Source organism: Dama dama, chromosome 30, assembly GCF_033118175.1.
Source record: "Dama dama isolate Ldn47 chromosome 30, ASM3311817v1, whole genome shotgun sequence".
Classification (NCBI taxonomy): Eukaryota; Metazoa; Chordata; class Mammalia; order Artiodactyla; family Cervidae; genus Dama; species Dama dama.
The window spans coordinates 72,657,919-72,672,547 of record NC_083710.1 but is presented as its reverse complement, the minus strand read 5'-3'; the positions used below and the strand labels follow the sequence as shown (position 1 = coordinate 72,672,547).

Genomic DNA, 14,629 nt, shown 5'->3' with positions numbered 1-14,629 from the left:
AGTTGACTACACAGTCCAGGATTTCTGGCTTAGGTGAGTGACCACATCATCATGGTTATCCAGATCATTAAAATCTTTTTTGTATAGTTCTTCTGTGTATTCATGCCATCTCTTCCTAATCTCTTCTACTTCTCTTAGGTCTTTACCATTTCCGTCCTTTATCGTATTAATCCCACCTGGATTGAGATACACTTGACAGTATAATAAAGGTAAGGATGTCATTGTTCAATTTTTTGACCTTATGCTTCAATTATCATTATTTAATTTCACTTTCTATGTCCAATGTAGCTGCAGTTGAAATCACAAAAATAAGGCAATGGGTTTTGCAAAACAAGGCACTGCTTTTAAATCTAAAAAATTACTCTCATTTTTGCATTATTAAAGACTATGATTCAGGGCTATTGCAATGGAATAGTGAGGGACGGTGAATTCATGCCACACAGTCCAACAACTGCTCATCTGTGACCCACACAGCAGTGAGGATACTGTTTTTGCTACAGAGACTCTTTCTTACACCAGTACACCAGACCCCTACAACCAAGAGATCTAAGTAGCCCTAAAGCTAAAACCTAAAACCTAAGCTGTACAGAAAGCTTAATAGTAAACTTGGTTCTCTCTATACAACTACAGGACACTACCCGGGATGTTCAGAAGGTCATCTTGCTACAGTTATGTAGACCTCAACCCATTCAACAAAAGATAAAAAGATAAAAGATCTCTATGAAGACTTACTATAAACAAACAAACTACTTAAGCAATCTACAGATTTAGTGCAATCCCTATCAAATTGCCAATGGCATTTTTCACAGAATTAGAACAAAAAAGTTTACATTTTGTATGGAAACACAAAATACCATGAATAATCTTGAGAAAAACAAAGAAGAAAAATGAAGCTAGGAGGAATCATGCTCCCTGTCTTCAGGCTATACTACAAAGCTACAGTAACTGAAAGTGGCATCAAAATAAAAAATACAGATCAACAGAATAGGATAGAAAGCCCAGAGATAAACCCACATACCTGTGTCACCTATGAGTAAGGAAGCAAGAATATACAATGGAGAAAAGACAGTCTCTTCAGTCAGTGGTGCTGGGAAAACTAAACAGCTACTTTTAAAAGAATGAAATTAGAACTTTCCCTAACACCATACACAAAAATAAACTCAAAATGGATTACAGACATAAATGTAAGACCAGACACTACAAAACTCTTATATGAAAACATATGGAGTACTCTGACATAAACTGCAGCACATCCTATAACGAAAATAAAATAAAACATAAACAAATGGGACCCAATTAACCTTAAAAGCTTTAGCACAGCAAAGAAAACCATAAAAAAATACCAAATCCAACCTGCAGAATGGGGGGGAAATACTTTCAAACAAAGTGACTTACAAGGAATTACTCTCCAAAATATACAAACAGTTCATGCAGTTCAATATCAATAAATAAATAAACAACAAACTTTAAAAAAATGGGCAGAAGATTAAAAGAGACAGTTTCCAAAGAAGATACACAGATGACCAAAAAACATATGAAAAGATGGTCAACATCTCTAATTATTATTAGAGAAATGTATATCAAAACTACAGTGAAAAAAAAAGAAAAAAAGAAAAAAGAAAAAATCTACCATGAGGTTTCACCTTACACCAGTCAGAATGACCATCATCAAAAAAAAAAAAAAAAAAAAATACTGGAGAGATGTGGAGAAAAGGGAACCCTCCAACACTGTTGGTGGGAATGTAAACTGGTAGAGCCACTATGGAGAAAAATATGGAGGTTCCTTTAAAAACTAAAAATAGAGCTACCATATGATCCAACAATCCCACTCCTGGGCATATATCCACTGAAAAACATAATTCCAAAAGATACATCCATGCTTATGTTCACTGCAGCACTATTTACAATAGCCAGGACATGGAAGCAACCTAAATGTCCATCAACAGAGCAATGAATAAGGAAGATGTGCTATCATACATACAATGGAATATTACTCAGCCATAGCAAACAGTGAAATAATATCATTTGCAGCAACATGGATAGACCTAGAGATTTTCATACTGAGTGAAGTAAGTCAGACAGAGAAAAACAGAATATGATACTGCTTATATATAGAATATAACAAAAGGCTGCAAATGAACTTATCTACAAAACTGAAGTAGAGTAACAGATGTAGAAAATAAACTTATGGTTACCAGGGGATAAGGGAGGGGAGGGATAAATTGGAAGACTGGGACTGACACATACATACTACTATATATAAAATATTAAAATAGATAATTAATAAGAAACTGCTGTAAAGTACAGAGAGCTCGGTAATGACCTACATGGGAAATAACCTAAAAAAGAGTGGATATATGTACAGTATGTACAGCACACTGACTTTGTATACACTGGAAACTAAGACAAGAGTGTAAATGAACTATACCCCAATAAAACTTAAAATAAAAATGAAAGAATGGTCCAAGCGAGCCAAAGCAGGGGCCCAAGGCACCACAGGTCTACTGGAACAGGCACGTCATACCTAGTCTTTGCTCCTAAGGGTTCCAAAAGTCAAAAACAGAAATTCTTTTCTAAAAGACAATTCATTTGAAGTATTAATCAAAATGCAAATTACTAAAAAATACATGCACCCCAATGTTCATGGGGTATGGAAAAAGAATCTTTAAAAAAGTGGATATATGTATAACAGATTCATTTGGCTATATACCTGAAGCTAACACATTGTAAATCAACCATAAGCCAATCATTTTTTATAAAATGGTCTCAAAAGGGACCTAATATAAATAAATAAGTAAATGAAAAAAACAGATAAAAGTTCTCATCAAGACACAAATGACTTCACATGGACCTCACTGTGAACTCACATACTGCAGACACTTTAATACAATTCATTAGAACCAAGGAGTGTATATATTAGACAAGATGACAAGAGTTTAATAACTACAAACAAAGCTATAAACTGTAACCATATCACAAATATTCACATCTGTACTTACATTCTACCAGGATCAGGGCCCCAAAGGCAACAACAGTGACAAAGATGGCACAGATGACATCTAGATACACAGCGAGCCATCGGGACATCGTCAAAAGCAGGAACCAAGCCTCTGCATTTGTGAATCATAATAAGTGTAATACATAAACAGAAAAACCATGTTAGCTGCTTCTCATGAGGGAGACCATTGTGCTCAGTTGAGCTACAGAAGAGTTTACACAGGTAGAACAGCAAAGTTACACACCCAAGGAACCTGAAGATTCCAGAAAACTAGTTTCTAACACAAGACAATGTATGGGACACACAGGAATCAGTCCAGGAAGCATGCATTGAAAACGTCAACCCACAGGTTATCAACAGAAATACGATCACAAGAAGGAAGATGGAAAATCATCTCATCGGTGCATTCCCTGCAGTGCTGGGCCTCAGCATGAAGATCATCCTCTCACAGGGTCAACTGCTCCCAGCTCTCTGACAGCAGAGAGCACAGCTCACACTGTTTTCAGCACCTTCTGCCCTCACCACAGGGCCCTGCAGTGTTTATTCTTAGGAGCCAGTGTCTATGTGACCATCAGCTAACAGGATCTGCATGTGACTTTCAAAATGCCAGTTTCATCTTCAAAATAAAATAATGATTGGAAAGTTTGGCTTGGATTTTATAGACTTAGAGGAAATTCTGAATTTTCTACTTAGGGAAAAATCTTCACTGATAAAAACATAATCAAGTGGGTGGCAGATCAGGAAATTATTTTCTCGATCACATCTGCCACCCTCCATGCTCTGAAAACAATCAGCAAACCACAGCCTGGAGGGCAAGAACAGCCACCACCTGGTTCTGTAAATAAAGTTTCATTGGAACACAGCTACAGCCACTTTCTGATGTATTATCTTTACCTGTCTTTTTGCTACAACAGCAAAGGTGAGTAGTTGCAACAGACACAGTATAGCATACAAAGCCTATAATATTTTCTATCTGGATCTTCATAAAAAAAGAAAAGTTTGCTGACTCTTGCCCTGAAGAGACAGAAGTCCACAGGGCACAGTGACGCAGGACAATGTGAGCCAGTCAGGGGAGAAAAGCAAGGGGTGATGGAGAAGAGGGGCACACAGAGGGATGCTGAGAGAAAGGGGTGGGGGAGACAGGTGTGCAGAGGGGGATGAGGGGCAACACAGAGAGAGGTGGGAGCAGCCAGGCCACCTGAGAAGAAGGTCAGGTCTCAGAAGGCAGCAGATCTCATCCTTTGAAATCATCTCCAGAAACTGACAGACCTGAGTGCAAATCCTGGTGTGCGTCAAACAGTTTCTGAAACTTCTGTTCGGCTTTGTACGCCCGGATGGTCCAGAGTCCCCGGAGAGAAGACGCTAAGTGGGAAAACACTGGGCTCCGTGCTGGGGAAGCAGAGACAGATACACAACAGAGAAAGTCAGGGAGGCTGGATGTGAGGAAACCCACTGCCTCCCGGGCTATGTGGTGACGTGTCCCACCAATTGGAATCCTCCATGTGACCCTAAACTCCTGCTCAGAGCAAGCTTCACTTTAATGACCTGGGAGTGAAAGATTCTCCTTGAAACTATCTTTGATCAAATTCAAATCACAGCTAGATTTAGATAAAGAAATTCTTGTTCTTTCATCAAGATCCTCTCAAACACGCCTCCCTCCAAATTTTTCTGGCATGTCACCAGATGGAAATTATTTACAATTTTTAAAAAATATATTGAAGTATAGCTGATTTACAATAACATGCTAGTTTCAGGTATATAGTATAGTCATTCAGTTATTTTTTTTATTATATTTCATTACAGGTTATTACAAGATATTGAATAAAATCCCTGTGCTTTACAGTAATTCCTTGTTGTTGTCTATTTGACACATTAATAGCAATGTGTCTATTAATCCTATACTTCTAATTTGTTCTTCCCTCTCTCCCAATCCCCTTTGGCAACTATAAGTTTGTTTTCTATGTCTCTGAGTCTATTTGTATTTTGTGTGCAGATTCATTTGTATTATTTTTAGATTCCATATATAAGTTATATCATGTTTACCTTTCTCTGACTTACTTTACTGATAATAATATTCCCTAAGTCCATCAATGTTGCTGCAAGTGGTAGTATTTCATTCTTTTCCATGGGTGAGTAATTACTGATCACTAATTTTTGAATCAGTAGCATTTTAAAATTTAATTCCTCATTAAGTCCTCACCACACTGATTTTGATGAGCTACCTGTAGGCCGTCTCCCCCTTAGATGAGTAACCTAAGGTTGGGATAGAGTCAGTACATCCCCCTCACTGGACCAGACCCAGACCCAGGACAAGTAAGGGAGCGGACAGTCTGCCGTCTCCCCGCTCCTGGGCCTCTCCCCGCACCTGCGCCAGGAGTCTCTGTGCGGGTCACAGAGCATCTGGTACTGCATCGCCCTTTTGCCCACAGGATCGGGCAGATGAGGAATCTTTGCATAGCCTTGACTTCTGCTCTAGGAATCTAATGGACATTTTTATAACTGTCTCCTGGATACCTGTCCTGCTGTTCTGAGGTCACAGCAGCATGTGACACTCACATCAATCTTGTAGAATCTGACACTGGCCTCTGTGTCCATTCTCTTTTGAGCGACTTCATGTGGTTTGGGGTCTGGTGTCACATCACTGACCATTCATTTCCCGCCATCTTCTCTAAGAGCACACTGACCATGAGCACCAGGGTCAGGCTCCTGCCCCTCAGGGAACAGCTGGGCTGCAGGCTGCTGGGCAGGGAGGACCCCTTACGGTTCTCATTCCCCACCGTGAATGAGGCTGTAACTTGCTATTGTCAGGAGTAGACAGTGAGCGTATGACCTCTGTCTGGGATGAGTGATAACTTGTGCTGTATCAGCAAGAAATACTGACATCACTTTGTTACCTGTGTGTCTCCTAAAGAAGACCTGTTAGTGCAACGAGGTTGTTTACGGGAAGTTAGTAATACATCTTACAGAAGGCTACAGAGACTTTATAAAACGTTGGGGAAAGAATCAAGAGGGAAACTCCACACTGTTCTCAGGCTCTCACTCTTTAGTCCAGGATCTGAATGCCTGTCTGGTGACAGTTCAGTCAGTACCCACGTGCACCCGGGCACTGCACGTTTGGAGGGGTCGAGGTACAAACAGGTGAAGACACAGAACCTCCTCTTGTGTTTAGTGTCCCCAGCTCTATAAGGAAGGAAGGAGCAGGCTTCCTCCTGTGAGACGCTGGGGCTCAGAGAGGGTGGGAAGCCCTGGGCTGGGGGAGGACAGCCTGGGCTGGGGGCCAGGTGACCATCCACATGGCCGTAGGATGAGATGGTTGGATGGCATCACCAACTCAATGGACATGAGTTTGAGCAAATTCTTGGAGATGGTGAAGGACAGGGAAGCCTGGTGTGCTGCATGCAGTCCAAGGGGTCAAAGAGTCAGACACAACTGAGGGACTGAACACCCCCACCACCACCACCACCACCTAGATAGAGAACATAAACATTCTAATCAACTGGCCACCACATGTGGTTATCTGAGGTGTGCAGGACGGGGTACCTGGATTAAATGTATTGTCTAACTTGTTGCAGCCTACTGGGTGCAAAAAGTCCAAATAATCCACAGTGATAGTGCCAAAGTTCTCAGACTCTCCAGATCAAATATTGAGAAAATCCTGTACTGCTTCTTGACAAATGCCTCAGGAGAAGCCCTTCTTTCCATTTCCATATGAATGGGAAATGACCCTTGCCCCAGGCAAAAAGTCTGTCAAATATTCTTTTGGAACAACCCCTCTATTAAGGTACCAGAGACCTGCTTTGCAGCAACACTGTTGAATGACTCATTTCATGAGTGGCCTCAGATCATAAAACATCTGAAGCCTTGTCTACCCAGGAGACTGGATGAAGCTCATCACTTCCTCTTCTGTCTCCCCAGGTCCTACCATCCTACTGAGTGATACAGGTAGAACGTCACAGACACCTGGACTCTATTGCTCCCCATCCATCCAAACACCTCCCCAAACTCGACCTCACAGGAGGTTAGCTGCTTCTCTTGATGAGTGAAAATGTCTTCTCCAGACTTTATGAAACTGATGATCACTATCCTTTTTGAAATAAAGGTAAGTATCTCAAGTGTTTATTATTAAAAACAAAACATACAAATGCCACAATAAAAAGAAAACTCCTCTGACTGGATGAACTGAGATTTTTGTCTGCTTAGTAGATACAGAGAAGCATGAGACTCAATATGTGTCTGTTCTTGGCTTGGTTTCTAGAAGGTTAAGTTGGTGTTAATTTGCAATAATTATTCATGGTTGAGGTCTCTGATGCAAACATATTCTCTCCTTACATTTTGACCATTGCTTTTATAACTTTTAATATATATATAACAATCTATTTTCCTTATTTTTGTTTCAATATTGATGAAATGTGAGCATTAGTAAGAGGGAAAAAATTGATTATTTCATCATCTGTGATTACCTGTTGAATAGAATAATTAATCATAAAGTGTGTCCCCATCATTCTGTTTTTTTTGCTGCACCTTACAGGATCTGGTTTCCCAACCAGGGACTGAAGTGGTGGCCCCCACAGTGGAAGTACAAAGTTTTAACCACAGGACCACCAGGGACGCCTCTGTTTCCCATTATTCTAAAATTAGGAAGCTGAATGGAGTAATCAACTAAATGCATACTGAACTGAGCCCCCTCCTGTGTTCTCCTAGGGGATTATTTTCAGCATCATTTATATGGATAGCTTTGAAAAAGGGGTACACAGTGTGGTGTCACCCCAAATACTGACAATGACAAAGAGCAAACCTGAAAATAACAGGGCTTATCTTTTTCAACAGGGCTTCCCTGGTGGCTTAGACATTAAAGAAACCACCAGCAATGCAGGAGACCTGAGTTCAATCCCTAGGTCAGGAAGATCCTCTGGAGAAGGGAACGGCTACCCACTCCAGTATTCTTGCCTGGGGAATTCCATGGACAGAAGAGACTGGTGGGCTACCGTCTATGCAGTCGCAAAGAGTCGGACATGACTAAGTGACTAACACACATTTTTTCAATACTTTTAACAACTGCAACTTACTAGAACATATGGAAGAATGTATTTTTCGAATATATCACTTCTGACATAAATTTCCTGAGGCCTCCTTTCCTTTTCCTAATTTTTCCTTTCCTTGTCATTACTGGTAACTTTCAGTTCAGTTCAGTTCACTCGCTCAGTTGTGTCCGACTCTTTGCAACCCCATGGACCACAGCACGCCAGGTCTCCCTGTCCATCACCAACTCCCGGAGTCTACTCAAACCCATGTCCATTGAGTCAGTGATGCCATCCAACCATCTCATCCTCTGTCGACCCCTTCTCCTACTGCCCTCAATCTTTCCCAGCATCAGGGTCTTTTCAAATGAGTAAGTTTTTCACATCAGGTGGCCAAAGTATTGGATATCACTCCTTTCAATGAAAATTAAGGACTGATCTCCTTTAGGATGGACTGGTTGGATCTCCTTGCAGGCCAAGGGACTCTCAAGAGTCTTCTCCAACACCACACTTCAAAAGCATCAATTCTTGGCACTCAGGTTTCTTTTGAAGAAAAATTCTCGATTTTCTTTCTATGATAGTTCCAACATGATGAAACACTTTCAAGAATAATATTAATAGAGTGGATACTTAGCATTAGGAATTATGTCATGAACAAGACAGAAATGGTCCCTGTCCTCATGGTGCTCACATCCGTCCTCCTTGGGCTAAGATGCAAAGTGCAGCCGACACACCGCCAGCTCCTTAAGGGCCAAACCTACTCTCAGGGGCCATAACTTTCAATCACCTAATGTTAACAGTGAGAAATTCCACAGAACAGTCTGCAGAATTTCAGGGGTCTGGTTAATTGCATTATGAGTGGAAGACAGCCTGCACTGCCCTCCCAACCTGAGAGCCCCAGTACTCACTTGTACATTCCAAGCGTTTTACATCTCGTGACGTCTCTAAGAAATACCACCGAAGAACAAAGAAAATGATGCCAAGGGGAATCACAGGTATAGCAGTCCAAGGAATTGCAGCCACCATCACGACCACCACACCAATCACAAGTAGAAATGTCTGAAATAGAGAAAATACAGATGCCTTTGTGTCAAGGATACTTATCAAAGATAAATGTTATTGATTTGTTCAGATTAAATTCCTTTCCTTGAAACTTGTTGAAACAGCAGGGAATGTTTTCCTTTCCAAAGAAATAAAACTATAGGTGGTCCTTATGATGTTTATTGAATGCACCAAACACTCTGATAAGAACTTTCTAGGTATCAGCTCTTGTGATACACTCAGCAGCCCTTTGAGGCAGGCATTACTGCTTTTAACAGAGGAGACTATTTGAGGCTCAGAGAGAAGGAGCTGCATCTCAAACTATCAGGAGTCAGCAGGTGATACTAGAGAGATGAGTGAGCAGGCATCACAGATGAGGAAGCCAGACACCTCAGCTATCCATGTAGGGATAAAGAAGTGGTTAATTACAGATTCAGTGCAACATATCTAATAACAGTATTATCTAATTTTACAAATGGAGACAGTGAGGCACAGAGAGAGGAAAAGCAACTTGATGGAGACTGCAAAGCCTGAGTCACGGAGCTGGGAAGCCCATGTCATGAGCCTTTGTGACATGTTTAAGCTTGCCCCCAACTTACAGCCATCTTTCTACCATTATACTAAGTATTTAAAATGTCCATTCCAAAGGTTAACTATTATAACAACACCAGATTCCATTTACAATGTGTGCACTGTGTGTAATGCTCTGTGCTGAGTTCCAGGAACATTCTCTTAATCGTCACATTATCTCCTGAGATGAAATTCTCTTGGGAAATGATCTTGGTCTAAAAAAGACAGCAGGTAGAATAGAAAATGAAATCACTGGTTGATGCTGATTTAAGCATCCATCTTTATCAGGAAAAGCATGATACCCTGGAGGACAGTATCAGGCAATAAGAATACAATCAACATTTAGTGTCTGCCTGCTATGAAAGTGGGGTGAGATGGTAGGGATTCACCCAGTCTGGGCCAAGGCCTCTGAAGTTTATGATCTCAGGTGGATACAAATTCATGGTGATCTGCACAGAGTGCTGGGGAAACACAGAGAAGAATATCTGAATATTTTTAGACAATTCTAACACTCATGACTGATTTTATAAACTTGTTTAACAAATAGAAAGAATGGCATGAATGACTTGCAGGCAGTAATCACAGTTGATGGAAATTTTGACCAAAAAGGAGCTGGGATGAGAAGGTTGAGATGCTTGTCTGAGTTAACACTGGCCTTTCTTTAAGATAAGAAACATGAGGTTGGGAGGGTAAGTGGCTGTCCTAAAGTTTCCCAGGAAGGTATTGCTTATCCTGGAGAAAGAGAGGAGCAGTTTGTACTCTGAGAATCCCAGAGCCACAGCTGCAGACAGGAGGAACAAACAACCAGAACTGTGGCCAGGAGCCTTTGGAAACCAAATTGCATGATCTGGATGGAGACCCATGTGCTTTTCCTATTTCTCCCCATCTCTGTGGTGCTATCAAAAGAAAACTCAGAGTGAAGAGGATGGAGTTCTGAAGGAATAAATTCTAATCATAAGTGGAAAAAAACAGGGCTGTCTGACCTCACTCCTAATAGATCTACAGAAAACAATTTCTTACAGCCACTGGCTTGACTGTGCATCCTACCAGGCTACAACCTTCATGTTCATGGGGAGGGGTCCTTCCAGCTCCTTCTATGTCTAGCCTTTAGGTCACTTGGCTTTCCATTTTTGTTTGTCAAAAAAAAAAAAAAAAAAAAAAAAACTACTAAAATGTCAATTATAAAAAAAGTCCAAATTACTGGTTTTTAGCAGACTTGCATCATTTGATTAACAACATTCATCCATTTCAATAATCTGGCTCTCCCCAGGTGGCTTCCCTGGTGGATCAGTCATTAAAGAATCTGACTGCTATGCAGGAGACCCAGGTTTGATTCCTGGGTCAGGAAGTTCCCCTGAAGAAGGAAATGACAACCCACTCCAGTATTCTTGCTTGGAACATCCCATGGAGAGAGGAACCTGGCCAGGCTAGTGTCCATGGAGTCAAAAAGAGTCACACAAGACTGAGCGACTAAACCACTCCAGGTGAGGGCCTTTTATGTCTAACCCAGCCTGGAAGGTAACCTGAGAAGCAGAGCTAAGATCAAAATGAAGGGCTCCATGGAAGCGGTGCCAATGCTTTTTCCTTAGGTACCCACTGAAGACCTATTACTAATGCTCTCTGAAGCTCCGGGGTTAGGGTCAGATTTCATGGCCCTAAATCTAAAGCAATTTAAAGAGGATGGCTCTAACAGCTTTATTATGCACACACACACACACACAACATATTGATTTCCCAAGTGGCTCAGATGGCTAAGAATCTGCCTGTAATGCAGGAGACCCAGGTTTGATCCCTGGGTTTGGAAGATCCCCTGGAGAAGGGACTGGCAACCAACTCCAGTATTCCTGCCGAAAATTCCATGGACAGAGGAGCCTGGCAGGCTACAGTCCATGGGATCCCAAAGAGTTGGACATGACTGAGCACTTTTACTTTTATATATATATACATTTGTGAATCTTTTATTGCCAGCCATCTCAAACACTTTATAGAAGTTTGTAGAAGATGAAAATAGTATCTAAGCAAAAAGCCAACATCTGAAGAAGGAAACAAAAGATCCTAGTGTACAATAAACACACAATAAATCCCTTCCTTAAAGCAAACCTCATTTCTTTCTCTTACACCCCCAGGAATTAAAAAAAGCCCAGTTCAAGCTACACACACAATTCCCCCCACTGGTTGGATTCCAGGCCCATTTGATGGACCACATCACCATGGCCAGTGCTTCTGCACCTCTGTCACACTATGGAACAGAGACAAGGATGGATATAAAGAAAGAAACATATTGACTCAGAAGCAAGTGACCCAAGTCTTGATACTCCCCAGATAAGGATAATCATTATTTTTATATATTTCCCATTTGGACCACACCATTTGGGAAATTCTATCCAAAGTCTATCAATCCACATGCACAATAAAAAAAATCCTTAGATGAACTCTTTCACTTGAAAGAAAATGGTGATTTTTCACAATTCAGAAAAATTCTTCAGTTGGCAGAGGATGACAATCTATACCTGCAGGAGAAACTCCATTAACCCAATATTGTGCTGAGATGGGCTTCCCTGGTGGCTCAGATGGTAAAGAATCTGCCTGCAATGTGGGAAACCTTCCTTTGATCTCTGGGTTGAGAAGATCCCCTGGAGGAGGGCATGGCAACCCTCTCCAGTATTCTTGCCTTCAGAATCCCCAGGGACAGAGGAACCTGGCAGTATACAATCCATGAGGTTATAGAGTTGGACATGACTGAGCGACTAGGCACACAAGCTTAACACTAACCAAGGGTCAGTGCTGAGTCTTCATGTAAGCAGTTACCGTAGCTTGCACGTCTCAGAAGTTTAGAGATCAATTCTGGTCCTCAGATCCCTCCTTCATCACCTCTGTTTCCTTTGATATAACCCAACTCATTTAACTCTGTTAAATCAGGACATTATAAAATATTGGTGAGTCTTAGCTATATGATGAGTCTTAGCTATACAAACCCTGGACTTCCCTGGTGACTCAGATGGTAAAGAATCTGTCTGCATTGCAGGAAGACCCCGGTTCAATCCCTGGCTTGGGAAGATCCCCCAGAAAAGGGAATGGCACCACACTCCATTATTCTTGCCTGGAGAATTCCATGGACAGAGGAGGCTGGCAGTCTATAGTCCATCAGATTACAAAGAATCAGACACAACTGAGTGACTAACATACATACACACACATGTACAAAGCCTAAGACTAAGATTTCTAAACCTGCCCTTTGCTTGGGATATATTAATCACATTTTTCATCCCTCATTTGGCTGCCTTGGATCTTTTCACAACCACATAAGCTCTGGGACCTGAGTATCCTTCAATTCGTTCCCAAATGAAAGTCACAGCTAACTCCACTAAAGAGTGAATAGTGGGGTTTGGTTCACTGTTTGCTAACCAGTACAACAGGAAGCTTTAGGGAAACATGATGTATCTCTTCCTTCATGGTTAGTGTATCTCATTGATCAATAGCTTCCTTTCCACTTTTGTCAGGGTTCAACATTATTACAAAATTTAAGTCTGGAGCCCACTTATTTGTTAATTTAACAAGGTACACCTTCAAAAGAAGAGCACTATATAAGTATATTACAGGGAAATCTACTCAACATTCTGTGATAACCAATATGAAAAAAGAATCTAAAAAAGAATGAATATTTGTACATGTATAACTGAATCACTTTGCTGTACATCTGAAACAAACACAACATTGTAAATCAACCATACTCCAATAAAATTAAAATACCTTTTAAAAAAGAAAAAAAGTCTTTAAAAAAAGCTAAAAGTCAAGGGTTTTGAAATCTATCTTATAAATAAAAGAAAAAAAAAGAACATAAAGTATGTAGGAGAATGAAAATAAGAAAAAAAAAAAAAAAGCCTCTTGAGAGTCCCTGGGACAGAAAGGAGATCAAACCAGTCAATCCCAAAGGAAATCAATGCTGATTATTCACTGGAAAGATTGGATGCTGAAGCTCCAGTACTTTGGCCACCTGATGTGAAGGGCTGACTCACTGGAAAAGACCCTGATGCTGGGAAAGACTGAGGAGAAGGGAGCGACTGAGGATGAGATGGTTGGATGGCATCATCAACTCAATGGACCTGAGTTTGAACAAACTCTGGGAGATAGTGAAGGACAGGCAAGCCTGGCGTGCTGCAGTCCAAGAGGCCGCAAATAGTCAAGACACAATTGAGCAACTAAATGACAAAAGACCTGAATGAAAAAGAAAACTAACTTTTAAACAGAAAAATCAACAAACACAAAGCATGGTTCTTTAAAATCACCAAAAATGCAAAAGAAAAAAAAAAGAGAAAAGTTACAATTCACACGAATTAAAAAAGGATAACACAAAAGACTGGGCTTCCCTGGTGGCTCAGATGGTAAAGAATCTGCTTGCAATAGGGGAGATCCAGGTTTGAGCCCTGGGTTGGGAAGATCTGGAAAAGGAAATGGCAACCTACACCAGTATTTTTGCCTGAAAAATCCCATGGACAGAGGAGCCTGACAGGCTACAGTCCATGGGATTACAAAGAGTGGGACATGACTGAGGAACTAATACTTTAGCTTTCATTTTAATACAAAAGATACCATAAGCATTACAAAGAGAATATAATAAACATTGTGCAGATAAATTTTTAAATTTTAATGTAAAGGACAAATGTCTTAAAAAACGACATACAAAACTAACATAATGACATAGAAAATCTGAATAACTGCATATTGATTTAAGAATGTGAATCCTTTATTTCATTTTACTTTATTTTATTGTTTTGGCCTTACTATGCAGCTTGTGGGATCTTAATTTTCCTACCAGCAATCGAACCCAGGCTCACAACAGTGAAAGCATAAAGTCGTGACCCATGGACTACCAGGGAATTTCCTGACTACATGGGCTTCCCTGAATACATAATTTTTAGATTTCTCAAAGAAAAGACTGTAAGTCCAGAGGGCTTCACAAAAACATTGTACAGAAAAGTTTTACCAAACTTTTCCAGAGTAC

The 14,629-nt window shown here is 40.7% G+C and overlaps 1 protein-coding gene across 1 annotated transcript in view; it reads right to left on the bottom strand.

Moving 5' to 3' along the window:
* Positions 1-14,629, bottom strand: part of LOC133049596 (ATP-binding cassette sub-family C member 4-like) — a 154,704-nt gene that overhangs the window by 55,230 nt on the left and 84,845 nt on the right. Inside the window, 3 exon segments of the mRNA XM_061133714.1 lie at positions 3,000-3,110; positions 4,268-4,387; positions 8,925-9,075. Coding sequence (XP_060989697.1) covers positions 3,000-3,110; positions 4,268-4,387; positions 8,925-9,075 — 382 coding nt within the window.